The sequence below is a fragment of the Pelmatolapia mariae genome, linkage group LG1, assembly GCF_036321145.2.
Source record: "Pelmatolapia mariae isolate MD_Pm_ZW linkage group LG1, Pm_UMD_F_2, whole genome shotgun sequence".
Classification (NCBI taxonomy): domain Eukaryota; kingdom Metazoa; phylum Chordata; class Actinopteri; order Cichliformes; family Cichlidae; genus Pelmatolapia; species Pelmatolapia mariae.
Window position 1 is genome coordinate 4,087,934 of NC_086227.1, and position 19,341 is coordinate 4,107,274.

Consider the following 19,341-nt stretch of genomic DNA (forward strand, 5'->3'; position numbering starts at 1 on the left):
TCAAAATCCAAGAAGCTTAAGTGACTTCGTGCTATACTTTCATTAAAAAGGTGTTCCTGTCATTTTTTACTTATGACTGCATAATTGTTTTTCAGACATTAAAAACACCTTTACTTAAAACATGACAAATTTCACGAGAGCACTATAACAGCCCAGCACAGGACTGCTGTATTCAGTTTCATTGTTAACGGTGTTTCTGTTATTGTGGTTTTCTGTAGTTTTTTCAATCTCTTTCAAATTTCATCAAAAATCTCAAATGATTGTCAATTTCAAAGGCAGCTGTGGTAGCAAGGAGGAGTGAAAACAATCGGACATCACCTGAATCCCAGTGACTAAAGCCATTTATTGAAGATACAGGAAGTTGTTCATATGACCTGATTGGTGGCAGAGGGAGTAAAACTGCTTGTTATCACATACTATACTTCAAATGTAGTCCAGTGTCTAATTTCAGGTTTTCATGTACTGCATATATGATTGGACAATGGTGACACTTGTCATTCTAGATGTAACAAACACAGGCTAAATACAACTTTGTAGGTGTCATGGAGCAAAAAAATGTCTTCACAAATTTGCAAAGACACTAGTAATCATCTTCATCATCTCTATGAAATTACCATTAATATTGTTATTTCAGGCACATGACTTAGACTGTGAGCACAGAAACTTTTTTTTAATAATATTAATTAATAAAATTCAATCTAGTATATCAATTTCTGTAATTAATTTAATCTCTTAATAAGATTCAGTGTCAAGCTACTGCAGCAGTAGGAAGGTTCAGGTACCTGCAGCTATTTGGGTGTTGAGCTGCCTCCAGATTCCAAATTGATTTTGTTTGTCGCCACATTACAAGCTTTTATCTGTACAAATATCATTAAGCAAGCAAGTTAAAGCAAAATGAACCTTGCAGTGTTCAAACCCTTGCCAATTAACTGGGTTTTGTATTATTTCTCGAGATGTGCAGTTGTCCTTTAATTCTGAGAAATATTGTTTTTTGGAATAGTAATCGTTTGTGTTTGTTTTGTGTGTTTCTTTAACCAATTTGACAGTTTTAGAGTCTTGTTTGCATATGTGGGACGTTTCCTTTTTCTCGCCACAAGATTGAAAAGCAACAACTTGTGAAATTTCACTATTTTCTTCTGAAATTCAAAGTAAGTAGATGCAAAATTACTGCATAAAAATGAAAGATTTTACAATGTCTTTGGTATAAAACTAAAAGAATTATTAACCTGATGAGATTTTTTAAAAAACAAAAAAGAGAAAAAGTCCAACATCTGCGTCCTTGTTTGCTACTGAGGCTGCTGTATGCTGCTGTTTTTTTTGTTGTTGTTGTTTGTTGTTTTTGTTTTTTTTGTCCTGGGGTATTTGTTTTTGTTTTTTTGTTTTTTACTTCAATCAGCACCCATAAGCTGTGCCGGTCATTCTGCACCCCCCAGCCTCCTCTTGAGGACCACTGTGATGGGTCCTTCAGGCAAAGCCTTGATCATGTTCCATGCCTCAAATCGAGTCATGTCTTGCAGACTTATTCCCTGGACCTGCAACACTTCATCTCCACTCTGCAGACCTCTCTGCTCTGCCGCTCCCCCTGAAATATCCAAAAGACATTTTTTTAATAACTGTCCAAATATTACAATTACTGCTCTTATTTTTTGGAATCAAACTCAGTTTTTTTCCCAAAATAAACTACGAAAGAAACACTTATGATAAAGTTTTTGTAAATACTGCCAGCTTCGTGAGTGCACCTGTAAAGATCCTGTTGATGACTAAAGGTCTGTCTCCATGGATTGAGCCTTTTCCTCCCTCCAGAGTAAAGCCAACACCACCAGCACATTTCTCCAGCTCCACACTCATTGGAGCACCCCATTCCTCCACTGCCACACAGCAAAGACACAGAGTATATGTAGCCTGCATAGTATTTGATAATAAAAATGTCTATTCTGACCTGGATAAACCTGCAGAGCTATGTCTGCATACATTTTGTGAATGTTTCTCAGTTTAAACATTTGATGTTTTCTGTGTTCTGTTGTGAATATTTGAATAAAACATATGTGTATGATATTTGCAGTCTTTGCATTCTGTTTTTATTTATTTTGCACAGATTCCCAATTTTTTGGAAGTATTGCATTTTGCTTGATGGTTGTGTGATTTCTGCTAAAATAAATTGGGGATAATAAATTGATTCCCAGTTGTCTGACTGACCAGCAGGATTTGGCTCTTCACTCCTACAGCTTCCTTCCTCTCTTCCCTCCTCCACGACTCTCTTGCAGATGACAACAACAGCCAGCTTCAGATTCCGGGCCTGACGCAGAGCAGTGGTGGCATCAGTGTGCGTGACACCCCACAGCGTTTGTCCATTTATAGACAATATCTCATCGCCTTTCTGAATTGTGCCCTCCTGAGCTGCCAGGCCACTGAGAAACACTTTGTGGACCTAAACACAAGATAATCAGTGAGACACATAGACACAAGCAGGAAACAGTGGCAAATTCATAGATCAGGTAGAACTAGCCTTAACACAGTATGGGAGAAGTTGATTTCATATTTGTTTTATTGTTGTTTTGTTAGATTGGTATAAAAATGAATAAAGCCAGATTTGACCAACACACTGTGGATAACACAAATCCTGACTAGATTGGAGTAAGTATCGGAGTACTGGTAAACAGATGAACAGATTTTGTTTACTCGATTACTTGAATATGAATATGAATAAATGAATCTATTAGTAAAGACCTTCTAATGCTGAATTACAAGGTAAGGAGAAGTCCCAACTCCACTTATTACCTTCACTAAGGATCAGAGAAAGTAGAGCCTGAAATGACAGCTTCACTACCTCATTAAAGTTTTTATTAGACTCAAAATTTAAATGAGCATTTTCAGTTCTTATACAACTGCTGGTAATCACTCAAACTCATTCCTAGTGGGTGTTGGACTCTGCCAGGGTTGCACTTTGTCGCCAAATCTGTTTATAATTTTTACAGGCAGAATTTCTAGGCATAGCCACGTGATGGAAGGCTTCCACTTGGGTGGCCTCAGAGTCTCGTCTCTGCTTTTTGCAGATGATGTGGTTCTGTTGGCTTCATCAGGTGCTTCCCTCCAGTTTACACTGGAGTGAGTGGCTCGCAGTAGAGTGTGATGCGGCAAGAAAGAGAATCACCACCTCCAAGTCTGAGGCCATGGATTGGATAAGAGTGGAGTTCCCACTTTGGGTCAGTGACGAGTTGCTGCCCAAGTGAAGGAGGTTAAGTATCTCGGGGTCTTGTTTACGAGTGAGGGGTGAGGGGAGCAGGAGATTGCCAGGGGGGCATCTATGGGAGTAGAGCTGCTACTTTTCCACACTGAAAGGAGGCAGTGGAGGTGGTTCAGTCTTCTGGCAAGGATACCTGCTGGGCGCCTCCTGGGTACAGTGGTCCGGCATGTCCCACTGGGAGGAGGCCAGGGACAGACCCAGGACACTGGAGAGATTATATGTTTTGGCTGGCCTGGGAATGCCTTGGTGTTCCCCTGGACAAGCTAGAGGAGGTGGCTAGGGAGAGGGAGGTCTGGGCTTCTCTGCTTAGGCTGCTGCCCACGCGATCCAGGCCCAGATAAACAGAAGAAAATGGATGGATGGTATGGCTCATTATCACCAACAGATGTGACAGAAATATCTGTTGGTGAAGCCAACTGAATATGTCACAGAATATCAGCTGAGTAATCAGTTGATGTGGGCTTGCAATTCGATGACCTGATTTGCTGTGATTGCTGTCAATCACTGTTTCATTTTTTCTTTTAAACATTATTTTCAGTGGATATTCACAGGGTTCGATTGCACGTTATTTGTACTGCATTTTAAACTAATGCCAACTTTTCAGTGAATACAGTTGCAATGCTTTTTATTTCACATTAGACAAAATAACATTTTGTAAAAAAAAAAATAGATTACAATTCAGTAATATAAATGTGTAGTGTGTATCTTACAGTAACAGCTTTGTTCTCCAGGTCAGACCCTCCAGCAATGGTAAAGCCAAGCCCAGCTCCCTCGTCTTTATGAAGAATCACAACATGGATGTCCACTAGTTGCTGTGGAAAGATGTAGGTTTACTTAAGGCATTTTTTCAACAGTAATCCACACATTTTTCTATTTTCTGGACCATGTTTTTCAAATGTAATATTTTTACATGTAATAATAATAATAATAACAATAATAATAATAATAATAATAATAATAATGTATACTTTATTGATCCCCGTGGGGAAATTCCTCTCTGCATTTAACCCATTCACTCAGTGAAGCAGTGGGCAGCCATTGGGCGCCCGGGGAGCAGTGTGTAGGGACGTGTATATGTAATATTTATGTAATAAATATTTATGTAATATTTATGCATATGAAATGTTGCACTTGCTTATTTGAATTTTGAGGTTTTTTTTTTAAATATTTAGTTTCAGGAAAGTTTTTAAGATTCACTGTAGGGTATAATTTAATATTAAAATATGTATAATATAATACATTGTCAGAGGCCAATTTAAAAGGTTCAAAACAGGTTTGAAATACAACCATCCTTGTCATTTTGTTCCACACACCAACTACAATATCCTACACGATATAGCAGAATCCAGAAAACTATGACACTGCAAACATATTTAGAGCATGTATGATACTGTGTGGTAAAGAAAATCTAGCAGCATTTTATTATGTAGGAAAATTCATCACCAGAAGGCAAATTGCACAGCGTGCTTCAACAAAATCAATCATGAATAATCTGTTAACATTTTTCAGTATCCCTCATCCCACACCACTCTGCATCGAATCATAATTATTATTAATCTCTGTCTCTCTTCCACAGCAGGTCTTCATCTTGTCTTCCTTCTCTCACACCAACCGGTCGCAGCAGATGGCCCCGCCCCTCCCTGAGCCTGGTTCTGCCGGAGGTTTCTTCCTGTTAAAAGGGAGTTTTTCCTTCCCACTGTCGCCAAAGTGCTTGCTCATAGGCGGTTATATGATTGGTGGGTTTTTCTCTGCATGTGTTATTGTGGGGTCTGTCTTACAATATAAAGCACCTTGAGGCGACTGTTGTTGTGATTTGGTGCTATGTAAATAAAATATTTTTTTATTTATACACACAAGTGACAAACATATTGTTCAAGAGAAATGTTAAATCCTCAACCTATCTTTCAACATGCCTGGTGAAAATATGTGTACTTTATTGGTCTTGGACAAGGGCATTTCAAAATTGCTCAATAGTGCCACTTACAACATCTTTATCAAAGTACTACAGACATGTAGCACACAGTTTGAGCAATGTTTATTAGTCCTTTATTTATCCAGGTAAAATCTCATTGAGATTAAAAATCTCATTTCCAAGAGAGACCTGGCATCATGGCAACAAATGTTAATGTTATGTAAATGTTAATGAATTTTTGTACACATGTGTAATATGCCAGGTTGGATGAAATGACCCAATGGCCTCATGACCCAAACCTAACATAAAGTCCACCATTTTGAATTAAAGATAACATTTTAGTACCAATTTTATCATTTCCTGTGGTCACACATTTTCAAACTCCTCCTAGGGATAATATCAGACCAGCCTAATATTTGGCCCCATACTTGGGTAATGTTAAATTATGATGCTTTTGAGCTTTTGTTGAAAGGCGTATCCGTGGCGTCATGGCAGATTTCTACCATTTGCCATGAAATTTATTTTGCAGGCATTCACTTATATATCTGTTTCAATTTGATCCAATTTCATTTATATTCTGCCAAATCACAACAGTAGTTGCCTCAAGATGCTTTATATTGTAAGATAAAGACCCTATAACAATACAGAGAAAACCCCAACATCAATCAAATGACCCCCTTGGAGCAAGCACTTGAGCGCACCATTTCCGCCTCTCAAGGAACTGTATGAATTACTGGGCATTAAATCTGTTCTGGTCAGCATCTACCACCCGCAGACTGACAGGGTGGTGAAGGAACTGAATAAGACTTTAAAGTTAATTTTTCCTAAGTTCATTCACAAGGATGTATGCAAATGGGATCATTGGTTAGACCCTCTGTTGTTTGCAGTGCAGGAGATGTCCCCGGTCTCCACAGGATTTTGTTCCTTTCGGTTGTTGTTTAGCAGGAAGCCGTGGTGGGTTGGATTTAATTACAGAAAATTGGGAGGAAGATACTTTATTTCAGTCTTTTTTTGTCTCCATTACTAAAGTTACATTTTGTTACTTCATGATGTATAATTGAAAATGTTAATCTCTTACAATTTTTACAACTTGTCTCTAAAGATGTTGTGAATTAATGGAACTGTGATATACGACATGTTTATTTATTTATTTTACCTTCAATGTTTCTTCATCTAAAGCCTCAACTTCCTGAATCATTTCCTGTGAATTGATAGCTGAGATGACAGAGTGCGCAGAAGCAGAAACAGAAGCAGTCTCGTTGTGAACTCCACCCTCCCCTCGATCAGTGATGCACTCCCTCAAAGTGAACAGGCTGTATTTATGGAGACAGAAAGGCATTAGATCTGAGGAGTGTCAGGTGAGCACAAGCATAGAACTGTGCTCTATTTAACATGTTTTTAAAAATTAACTACTGCTTCTTTGATTAAACTGGGAGTATTTGTTAACTTAAGCCAAATTCCTTGAGAACAAAAGTTAAATAACAAAGCAGTGCATTTTGCATGTCCACATGTCTCAACTGAAGTGATACCTGAAAGAGAATCCTCTGCCTGTGTCCAAGGCTAGATCAGACTCCTGCTGGTTAATGGAGTCCAGTGAAGAAGTGTCCTGCAGGTTTGTGGAGGAAGGATTACCTCCAGAGATGGTCAAAGAGCACATCAATGCCTGTGACACCTGTAACAAAAACACACTAAATCAGACTGACACAAATTTAAAATCATGTTATTTTTGTGGTGAAACTGTAAACATACAAAGACAAATACACTGGAAAGTCCAACAAATATTTTGAATCTGTATATTGTAAATCGACCTTTTCTGATTTATGTAGAAGCTATGGGGGTGGGAAGCCTTTTTCTTTCAAAACCCATTCTTCTGTTTAGGTTAGGGGGACAGGTAAGAGGCCTGTATTTTCTTTTGGATTCCTCATGATAGGTAAGTTAGTTTTGTTTCATTTCTAGAGCTTTTTGTTTGTTGTTTTGGTGATGCCCACCAGACTAATAAAATATTTGGTTGTTGTAAAACTGCAAACTCTGTGGCAGCCTTGGTCTTTCCTTGGGACCAGGAAGCAGGTGCAATGTCTTTTTGTGTTGCTCTCTGGTTTCCTCTAGGCTGGGGTGTAACAGCATACACAACAGATACACAACATACATTCACCCTGCAGGAAAACGAGTGAAGGAGACCATTACAACCAAGCTGGGTTTGTTGGGTGCAGAGGTTGAAGAAACTTCCTCCCTTTCCTTAATCACACCTGCCCTGTGTCAGATGTTCCATTGACCCACTGAGAGAAATCACTTCAGAAACATCAGGAAAACTGGAGCTCATCCCAGGGATCAACTAGGATTCATAATCTTCACCAGGGGCTCCCTCAGAGAGAAATCTCCTTCTCTACTGTAGATGAACAAACCCAGCACTTTAGGAACACTGTTATACTGATGTTTGCTTTGTGTGATAGTAGAGTCACTTCCCAACATCCTCAGATAAAGCGCAGAGGCTCTGGACTTTTACATAATAGTTTTATATCCAGTCCTGTAGAAAGTGCCAGGTGGTTCGTGCCAGGGTGTTGGGCCTCTGATGGGGTCAACTGCCTGTCGCCTGTGGTTCATTGAGACTCTCACTCTTAGGCCGTGGGTACCCCAACTGGGGCCTCCCTCCTTTTCCTGCTGGGATGGACACACAGCCAATATGTGTGGCCTTATGTCTTCTGTACTCCTGGGGCTATGGATGGCCTGGATCTTTCTCTGTCTGCCTCTGGCTCCTGGGGAGTGCTATAATGACTTCCCACCCCTCATTATCAAGTACATTTCGTAACAAACAAAAATACAAAGACACTCACTCCTACTCTCAAACACCACAAAAAGATTGTTGATTTGTGTATCTGTCCATTTTCACATGTAAGCGAAGCTGGTATAGGAACAAAATAATATTGTACTGATAAATGTTAAGGCTGAATATTCCCAAGTTTGGGAATATTCAGCCTTGACTATATAAAATAAACACAATATATAGTTTCCCCCATGTGTGAGATTACCTGATTACTGAAGGTAATTATTTTCCCCAAGCTTTCACTCTCTGGGTTGCTCACGGTGTTACTCTCTGTGGTTGGAGCAGCATTCCGAGTAGTCCTTGACAGCTTTCCTTCCTCCTCTGTCCAGTCAGAGGTATTTTGACCTTCAGTTTGATTGGATCTCATAGATGTTTCAGAACACTCAGAATCTACTCTTTCAAGCTCAGACTCCAGTTTGGTGGGTAAGGCTTCACTGCTGTCATGCACTGGAGCAGACTGATAATCATTTATCCCTGACTCTACATCAGTGTTGATAGTCTGAGAATACATGGAATCAGTGGTAGACTGATTAAAATGAGTTTCATCTTCAGAGGACTTTTCTGTTGTTTGTTGACAAGCTTCATTGCTGGCTGAGGCAATGGCACAGGGCGCAACAGAGGCAGGTATGTTGTCTTCCTCCTTACTAGGTGCTGGATCTCTGGACTGGATCTCTCTGGAAAATTCAGGTTTGTTCTTCACATTATCTCCATTTGAGGCAGAATAGGAAGAGCAAGGGGCTCGGGATCCCTTCTCCACTGGAGAGAGGGTTGTTGAAGGAGCCAATGGTCTTCTGTTGCTCCCCTTTTCTGGAGCTTCTGGACTGGAAAAAGTCTCAAAAGAGTGAATCCTTTGCTTGATCGATTGGTTGGTTGCAGATGATGCAGATCTGATACCAAAGTTTCTGCTGAAGCTTGCAGCAGATGTTTGCTCTGATGGTTTTGCTTGCGTCTTCTGGTCCTGATCATCCTTAATTTTCCTCAGACTCTGGCGAAACCAGGCAGGTTTGGGTGCCACTGGAGGCGCCTTTTTAAGTTCTGAAGGAGTTTCAGATTTATTTTCAGGAGTCATTGTGGAAGGTAAAGTCACATTTGTGACTGTGTCATTGACCTCAAGGACATTCTCTTCGTCATTCATTGTAGCAGAAAGGCTGTGTACATTAACAGTAGCTCTACTGTCTGTAACGTGTGGGTAGTGATTCTCGGGCAGCTTTTCTCGCGAACCCAGGGATCCCAAAGCTGTTCTTGGATAGGGTGGTCAACACAGGTCTGTCTCTTTAGAGTTTTTCTCTTTGGCTGTGAGCAGTGAACAGCTGATGAACTACCTGTACAAAAGACACAGACAAAAACAAAATAATTTATTGTGCATTTGAAACATTTCATGTCACAAACTCAAAATCTAAATAGTTTTCACTTAAAGGTGGATGCATCTTAAAATCCACCATCTTAAGAAAGACCTCTTGGGTTAGAATCAGAGTTAGGGTATGTCAACTTCTTTGTAAGGAATTTTTCTGTAGACACTGTAATGTCAAATTGTATAAGACTTAATTTGAATCTAGTTCAGGGGTGTCAAACTAATTTTACATGTGCTACATACACCACACTTTGATCTCAAGTGGGCCTGACCAGTGAAACTCAATCTAAAGAAGTTACATATTTAACTGTTTTTCTACATAATAAAGAAAAAGCTGCTGTGGTAAATAAAGAAATCTGTCAGCACGAATCTTTGAACTTCTTCTTTTTCTGTTTTTTAACTGTTGTAAGAAACATGAAATTTCCATAGTAGAAAGTAAAAACAGAAACTTTTCTGTTTTTCACAAAGTTACAGAGGTTTTATTGGAGACATAGCTAAGGATTTGCAGTTTGGCATAATTTGTGAAAGTACAAATTTCTCCCATATTGAACAGCAGGAATTAGGTTTTCTTGTCAGAGGTCGTTTTTAGGGAAAAAACAAACAAACAAAACAAAAACAGCAGCCGACAACACTGTACACAACAGCAGACCAGTGCGTAATAAGCATGGGAAACTGGCCTCAAAGTACACTGAGAGATAGAGCTGTGCAGGAAATGGGATTTTATTCTGGTGGAAGCAAAACTGCAAAGTAAGAGAGAATTCATAACAATGTTTATCAGACATGAAGTGCAGTCTTGGTCTTCTTTTGCTGCTGGTTCAGTGAATTTTGGTTGGGAAGTGACAAAACCTGCAGTTTTGTAACTGCAAAATTACAAACAATTACAACATTAAAAAAAAAGCAGCCCCTGCGCTATGTTTAATCTATAAATCTGAAATTTGACAGTCTCAACTGATTGATTATCAACACAATCAAAACAGTCTCTTAGAGTCTTAGAACCCAACAGGAAGTCAGCCATTTTGAGTCTACTGACTAATTTTGGCTACAAATCTCGCCATTTCTGGGCCTCGTACTTTAACAAACTCATTGTAGGGATTTCATCAGATCAACATGATCTTCAGTGAATGGAATGGCTGGAATGCAAAGCTTTTGAGGTTTTTGTGAAAGGACATTGTCATAGCAGCACACCAAATTTCGATCACTTAAAACGAAGCATGAGACTGCTGTAACTCAGTGACAGATTCTGCAAACTCTAACAGACATGATGAGAATCCGGACAGATATGCCATATATTACGTATTTAATTGGTTTCATACATAAGAGTTTCAAAATGGCAACTTGTGCATTTAGAAAGTCCTAAGGAAACACGGTATGAGCTACAAGAATGAAATTTGGTACACCTGTGTAAAATAATAAGGAAGGAAGGACACAAAAGTCCTTCTTGTATTTTAGACAAGACTGGTCCTTTTCATTTAAATAAAAAAAAAAAAAAACTATCTCAAAATATACAGACACTTAGCCCAGTGTTTATGAAAGCTTGACATATACCTTGTGTCACCACATGTTTTAACTGTCAAAGCTCTTCCCACTGAATTAATTGACTCATTAAAATGGCACATAAGTATGTACATAAAGTTCTTCAGTAAGGCATGAAAAGTTGATAAACATTTGACTTGCGGATGTCCATCTCTGTAGAAACCTGTAGTTTTTTCATTATGGCTCGACTGTAATTACGCCACAAAAAAATAGTATAAAAAGAGGTACAATAGGCAACAATTAACATCATCTGTGCACATGTAAAATTCACCTGCCAACCTATTAGCTTGCATGTACTACTTCCAGCACTGTCACTTCACAACATCATCCTCAGAAAGATCACTTCTGAAGATATGAAAAAAGTATTTCATTTTGCTCACTGTTATATTCTGGTCTCATTCACAACAGACTCCAGAATATCGATTTCCTGCCCAACAGAGTAGTAAGATTTATTAACAAGTCATGTGACTCAGATTGACTCTCTGTCATGTACAACAACAACATACAGCCTAACGTTCTGGCCCAACACTCACTTACTTGTGTTAAACGTCCGTGTAGCAACACAACCTACTGTGGAACACATCTCATCCTGTAGACAACAATTCACATTATTACACTCACCACATCCAATGCTTGGTCTGCTGAATAAAATCATGGAACATTTACAGTGGCTTGCAAAAGTATTCGGCCCCCTTGAACTTTCCCACATTTTGTCACATTACAGCCACAAACATGAATCAGTTTTATTGGGATTCCACGTGAAAGACCAATACAAAGTGGTGTACACGTGAGAAGTGGAACGAAAATCAGACATGATTCCAAACATTTTTTACAAATGAATAACTGCAAAGTGGGGTGTGCGTAATTATTCAGCCCCCTTTGGTCTGAGTGCAGTCAGTTGCACATAGACATTGCCTGATGAGTGCTAATGACTAAATAGAGTGCACCTGTGTGTAATCTAATGTCAGTACAAATACAGCTGCTCTGTGACGGCCTCAGAGGTTTTGGAGACCCCTCCTGTGGACTGGTACTTGCTGGATCTGAAGAGGAAATTGAAAGGAGGAGTCGATCTTGTTTCAGCATTTCATTTTCACAGCTCGAATGAATACCCTGGGTGTATTCATGTGTTCACGGATGGTGCTAAAAGTCCAGATACTGGAATTACAGGGTTTGGAATAGCAGTTCCGTCAAAAAATATTGAAATAAACAGACGCACTTCGGATGGACTGGCAGTGTACACGGTTGAAATGGTAGCAATTTTGGTAGCATTGAAATGGATAGAGTGTTCAAAACTCAGGCAGGTGGTAGTATGTTCTGACTCAGCAGCTGTTCTTTCAAGTCTACAATCATTTTGTTCGAAGACAAGGCAGGGTATGCTGTATACTATTCTGGAAACTATAAGCAGAATAAGGTGTTGTGGTGGCAATATTCACTTTCTTTGGGTGCCAGCTCATGTAGGAATCAGTGGAAATGAAAAGGTGATAGGTTGGCAAAAGGAGCGTTGGCTAAACATAGGACTGAGATGGAAATTAAAAGCAGCGGATCTGAAGCAAAAGGTATTGTTTGGAGGCAGGTTGTTCAGGAGTGGCAGAAGCGGTGGGATTCAGGGAGTAAGGGCAGGCACTCGTATCATTTTAAGAAGGAGGTGGCAGGGTGTAGGTTGTATAGGGGTAATAGGAGAGAAGAGGTGGTCATTACCAGGCTTAGACTGGGACATTGTGCATTGAATAAAACACTACAGATGATAGGAGAACATGAGACGGGGCTTTGTGGAGTGTGCCAGGAGGAGGAGGAGACGGTAGAGCATGTAATACTGCGGTGCAAGGGTTATGATGTGGAGAGGAAAGTTCTGCAGAATAGATTGAAGGAGCGGGGAATTGGGGAATTTAATCTGAAGAGTGTGTTGGAGGGTAGTAGGGCACAGGTGAGGGAATTGGTGGGGTTTTTGAAGGCTATAGGTGTTTATGAAAGAGTGTAAGGTGTTTTTTGTTGTTGTTGTTGTTGTTGTTGTTTTTTTGTTTGTTTTTGTTTGTTTGATTTGGATACAGAGGGCATTTATCAATATGCGTACTTGTGCGTACTTGCGTTCTCGTGTACTCGTGATACGTCATCAGTCGGAGACCAAGTACTGTTCCAATTCGAAGTACGCATCACGCCGAGAACGCGAAAAAGTCCCGGATGTGTTCTCGATCCGCCCGTTTTATCGAGCATGCATCGGTGTAGACTTGGGACAGCTAAATATCCCAGAATGCATTTCGTCCAAAACTCAACAGCAGACTCCCGGCACATCGTTTCCAACCCCCCCCCCCAAACCGCTCGCGGACGTCTCACTACTCAGGTTAAAGAAACCCCAGCAGCTGTCTATAGTATTGAGTGTCCACTAGAATAGAAATAAAAGCGTTCTAACATCTCACCTGCTTGTTTTTATTAAGGTATGTACACGTATGTACATGTACACTATTTTTATTAATAGAGGTTTCACTACTGAGGTTAACAATGATATATAAGTCACTTAGATCACTTCTAAATGTTAATGTTTGGTTTATTTCAGTGTTTTATTTGTTCCTGAGTAAACCGGTTTGGCTGTGATTAAAGTTAAGCTTCATAACATGTTACTCACAGTTACATTAAGAGGGGACGGCAGTAAAAACTCCGGACCTGTGACATCATCACGTACGCTGGTGTTCCGACTGTACAAATCACGAGTCCGTGCTCGCGTACTTGAGAATTGAGAAACGGCCCACGAGTCCGTGCTCGCGTTCTCGGCAGGTACGTACTCCCGTGCGTTCTCGGCGGGTACATACTCACTGTAGCTCAGGTGGCAGAGCAGATCAGCCACTAACCAGAAGGTCGGTGGTTCGATCCCAGGCTGCATGCCAAATATCCTTGGGCAAGATGCTAACCCCATGTTGCTCTCCGATGCATCCATCGGAGTGTGAATGTGTGTGAATGTTAGATACTAAGCACTTAAGAACTTAGAAGTGCCTGTGTGAATGGGTGTGATTGGGTGAATGAATTAGTTGTGTAAAGCGCTTTGAGTGCTCAGAAAGAGTAGAAAAGCGCTATATAAGAACCAGTCCATTTACCATTACCGAGAACGCGAGTACGTACTCGCGTACTTGGGCATTGATAAACGGCCAGATTGTAAGCTCACTGTCTGACCCATACTCCGGAACAGTAGGAGGCGGTAATGCTCCTTTACGTTGGTTGCCAACCGCCGTTAAACACAAAGAAGAAGAAGAAGAAGAAGGCCTCAGAGGTTGTCTAAGAGAATATTGGGAGCAACAACACCATGAAGTCCAAAGAACACACCAGACAGGTCAGGGATAAAGTTATTGAGAAATTTAAAGCAGGCTTAGGCTACAAAAAGATTTCCCAAGCCTTGAACATCCCACGGAGCACTGTTCAAGCCATCATTCAGAAATGGAAGGAGTATGGCACAACTGTAAACCTACCAAGACAAGGCCGTCCACCTAAACTCACAGGCCGAACAAGGAGAGCGCTGATCAGAAATGCAGCCAAGAGGCCCATGGTGACTCTGGACGAGCTGCAGAGATCTACAGCTCAGGTGGGGGAATCTGTCCATAGGACAACTATTAGTCGTGCACTGCACAAAGTTGGCCTTTATGGAAGAGTGGCAAGAAGAAAGCCATTGTTAACAGAAAACCATAAGAGGTCCCGTTTGCAGTTTGCCACAAGCCATGTGGGGGACACAGCAAACATGTGGAAGAAGGTGCTCTGGTCAGATGAGACCAAAATGGAACTTTTTGTCCAAAATGCAAAACGCTATGTGTGGCGGAAAACTAACACTGCACATCACTCTGAACACAACATCCCCACTGTCAAATATGGTGGTGGCAGCATCATGCTCTGGGGGTGCTTCTCTTCAGCAGGGACAGGGAAGCTGGTCAGAGTTGATGGGAAGATGGATGGAGCCAAATACAGGGCAATCTTGGAAGAAAACCTCTTGGAGTCTGCAAAAGACTTGAGACTGGGGCGGAGGTTCACCTTCCAGCAGGACAACGACCCTAAACATAAAGCCAGGGCAACAATGGAATGGTTTAAAACAAAACATATCCATGTGTTAGAATGGCCCAGTCAAAGTCCAGATCTAAATCCAATCCAGAATCTGTGGCAAGATCTGAAAACTGCTGTTCACAAACACTGTCCATCTAATCTGACTGAGCTGGAGCTGTTTTGCAAAGAAGAATGGGCAAAGCTGGTAGAGACATACCCTAAAAGACTGGCAGCTGGAATTGCAGCAAAAGGTGGTTCTACAAAGTATTGACTCAGGCGGCTGAATAATTACGCACACCCCACTTTGCAGTTATTTATTTGTAAAAAATGTTTGGAATCATGTATGATTTTCGTTCCACTTCTCACGTGTACACCACTTTGTATTGGTCTTTCACGTGGAATTCCAATAACATTGATTCATGTTTGTGGCTGTAATGTGACAAAATGTGGAAAAGTTCAAGGGGGTCGAATACTTTTGCACTGTAGCTTCTGATGCTCCTTAGTTGTAGCAATCACAATAACACTCTTTTTTTAGGGTTAAACACAATATCATACTGGGCACCATAACTAGCACAAACTCTTAAGTAATCAGCACTGTAGTAAGACAAAATGACCAGATCATCAACGTACATGATTAATAAGAAGGTTGCCCACCATACAATCAGTCTTACAGTCATTTAACTTGACAGAAAGGTCATCAAGATCACCAACATACAAATACAATAATAATCCTTGTCTGACTTCCGTAGATACAGAAAAAGGTTCAGATACCTCTGTACCCAAATTAACTTGCATAGTTTGATGTAAATACCAAAGTGTAAAATCCTTTATCCATTTGATATGCAGGGACCCCTCTGCTTTGCAATTTAACAAACATCTTCAGTTGATTAACTCTGTCAAATGCTTTGGAAGCATCTAAAAACATTTCACCTCTCATCCGGGAAGCTTCTTCAATAGGTCTTAAAATCTGGGACTGTCCACCAATTGCTCTGAGAACTTTCACAGACATTACAAAAGCTCCCTAGCTTCACATTATACTCAGAGTTAGAGAGTGTGGTTATCTGTTAAAGACACTTTAAAGACACTTTAGATATTTTTCCAAAAAACTGGCCCCCCATACAGTGGCCCCTATCAGACGGACTCTGTCCTCAGTCCCACCATGTGTCTCGCGTGGGTGAAAACCTCTCTCCCCCTCTGTCCAATCAAAAAGTATATACGGACGGACACATTTGCAGGATCATAAATCCCACTTTATTCAACTCACCTCATTCTCACAAAGTCTTTTTTCTATGTAGGTGATTTCTATGTAACATTTACACACATACTCCAGAAGATGTATCAGAGAGCAACTTGGGGTTAGTATCTTGGCCAAGGTTATTTGGCATGCAGCCGGGATCAAACCACTGACCTACTGAGCTACAGCCACCAGATAAAGCCAGTTTGCAGGGAAATCTACACTGACAGGTCCTTATAAAGTCCGCTAACATGACAAACCACTTTCACCACCTTCAAAAATACTAAGGCGGTTTTCTTACCCACCTATCCACACACGCAGTGAAATATACTCACACTCACAGAAACACACACACACACGGTACACACAGACTATATAAGCTAAGACAGCAGAGTTTAGTTCTGTATTTCAGCATATAAATGAAAACAAATATGGCATCTCAAACTGACCAGGCAACACGTTCTCTCTCTTCATTATCTCAGGGATAAAATAAGCACACATCATTACACATTTTTGTTAATATTATGACATATTTTCACTGTTTTTTTGTTTTGTTTTTTTCAAAACATATCTACATTTCCCTGTTATTGGTACTACAAATACTCAAACATTCTCAAAACTACTTCCTGAATTTAAAGGAAACTTTCAGATTTTTTTTTACTTTTATTTAAAATTTACATTTGCTTGAAGATTTTGGGGAGTTAAAGGTAGATAATTAACACAGCTAGTAACGCACACTTTGCACTGTTTTTTGTTTTTCCACATTTGACGTACAGGCGTCATTATTGAGAAAAGGTATTTGTTAGATTGGACAACTCCCTGCCTCATATTTTTATTTGAGGAAATATACGAGATAGAAAAGAAATTGCAGCTAGTAATCAGCCATTTCTTGATTTGCGTTGTTTTATGCTTGCACAAGCACAAAACAATGCTGGTCCTACACATTTTATCACCATGGTTGTCTCGATTCACTCTGTATTGTACCACTGCACATGGTTGAAATGACAATAAAGCCACTTGACCTGACTTGACTTGATAAAACAATGCAAATCAGTACTCAGTACAGTGCAGCACTGTTTAACAATGCAAAACAATTTGCACTGTTAAACAGTGCTGCACATTGTTTGATTGCCAGTTAATTTGAGTGTATTTTTTAAAACATGTATACAAATAACAATATTTAAGAGAATTGTGTATTTGGTTTGTGTCAGTTGCTGAAAATAAATCTTATTAGTTATTAAAAATGTTTATGTTAACTTAACATGTTCTTTCAGTTTGTATCAACCCAGAGAGATGCTAGCTTAGAATACTAATATGAATTTATACAATGCAGAAAAACAATGTTGTGGTAATATTTTTGTCCATATTGCCCAGCTCTACTGAAATGCTTTGTCTAATATGATGATCGCTGTGTGATTATTAGGTGATTCTAATGATTCTCACAAATTCTCATGATTTGTGTCAGGCAGAACTGATAGAGTACATAAGTGTTTACAACCATCCTTACTTGACATCTTTGACATTGTGTGATGTCATCACGAAAGTATGTATGGTGCTGTCAAGACTAATTTTTTCCAAGCTGTATACGCATGTATCATCATTCCTCTTTTGCTTTGTTATTATTATAGTTTTTGACAGCTAAGCAGTTATCAGAAAAGGACAACATGTTTAAACTGGTCAAAAAATCTTAAAATTCTAATGCTTGTCTTCATCATTTTTTGAAAATGAAATATCAAAGACAGAGTATCTATTTTTGTTAACTATCACATACATTGTAATAGGATCATTATTTGCATCTCCAGCTGAAACCTTCACTGTCAGACTGTAGTGTCAGTGGGATAGTATCATGAGTCTTACAAGTTGTTATCATCTATTATCGTGAGTTACATTTTACTGGAGTCCATTCGTGAGTATTGTGAGCTAATTTGTATTCCTTGTATCTTTGTTGCTAGACACAATTTTTTTTAAATAGTAATGAATAACAAAAGCTGCATATTTTTTGCATGTTTTGTCACTGCTCTGAAGCAAATAAACTGTTGTGTAGTATCTTCAGGCAACGCAGGCGTTGCCTGGCCTTTTCTTGGCCAGGCAACGCAGTGGTTAGTGTCAGCAATCACACCTTATGTTATTTCTAGACATAACAGAATTTATGATTATGACCTTGTGACCATAATAATAACAGCATAACATCAGATCCCCTCACTACAGGGTCCAAGGATTCAGCTTTTTCCTTTCATTTGATATTCTTCCTTGAAGAATGAAAGGAGCTGACAATCACTGACAATTTTAGTACAGCTCGAACCTGTTATTAGGAGCACTGCTGCTGCCCTGGATAAAGTCACACCTTTTTCTTTTTGTTTGGTGCTTATGGGTGTGTGGATGTTTTGTGTGTTTTGTGATGTATTTATCCTGTATGACAAACTATACAGAGAAAGACAAATCCTGTTTTGAAAAGGAAATGAACAGTCTTTTACTTTCTGATTAAATGCTAATCACCGCAGTACCAGGCTGAGTTTGCTGTAACATTTTTGGAACAATTGCATCGTCAGCTTGTTCTATAGTTGCATTTATGTGGATAAATAATAGGTAACAGTACCTTGTCTCCGTCCTGTATCTCGACTGTTGTCACTGCACAGCACAATGTCTGCATGAGCGAAACCCTTGCTCGTCTTCGAGTGTTCACGTTCTTCTTCCTGCTTCACAAACAGGAAGCATTGTATCACAAGAACTTCTCTAGCAGCAACCACAGAGAGGTGCAATAACGTACCATACTTCCGTTCAGACATTCAGCTGAGCAACTGTTACTTGACTTTTCGAATCAATACCTTCACACACATATGTATGCACAGACATGGCGATATCAATACAAAAACTAAATGAATTAATAAAAGGAAAATACAATGCTGTTTAACTATAACTGTACTGTAGTTGTTATGCACAGTACTCAAGTAGAGTAGAAAAGCAACAACCATTATATTTACCTTTCACACTCTTGAGTAACACACTAGGTTTGTCAGAGTGGGCAATAAACTGAACTGAGGGTTTGATATCTTGCCCAGGGATACTTTGGCATACAGTCTGGAGCAGCCACGGATCAAACCACCATTAGTGGATGACCTTCTCTAGCTTCTAAACAAGAGTCACCCCATTCGCTTAATAATCCAATGAGTTCCAACTAACAAACCAAATAAAGGCTGCTTTATTAGAAAGCAGATGTAAAAGTGTAGAT

General features: G+C 39.7%; 1 protein-coding gene across 1 annotated transcript; it reads right to left on the minus strand.

Annotated features, from left to right (window-relative positions):
• Window positions 1-1,337: 1,337 nt before the first annotated feature.
• il16 (interleukin 16) lies at window positions 1,338-18,788 on the minus strand. Its single transcript, XM_063470421.1, has 8 exons — window positions 18,709-18,788; window positions 8,183-9,299; window positions 6,686-6,828; window positions 6,313-6,469; window positions 3,955-4,056; window positions 2,197-2,428; window positions 1,740-1,868; window positions 1,338-1,582 (listed from the first exon to the last, which is right to left on the minus strand). The coding sequence occupies exons 2-8, from the start codon at window positions 9,110-9,112 to the stop codon at window positions 1,416-1,418; spliced, it is 1,860 nt and encodes a 619-aa protein (XP_063326491.1). The 5' UTR covers window positions 9,113-9,299; window positions 18,709-18,788; the 3' UTR covers window positions 1,338-1,415.
• Window positions 18,789-19,341: the final 553 nt, after the last annotated feature.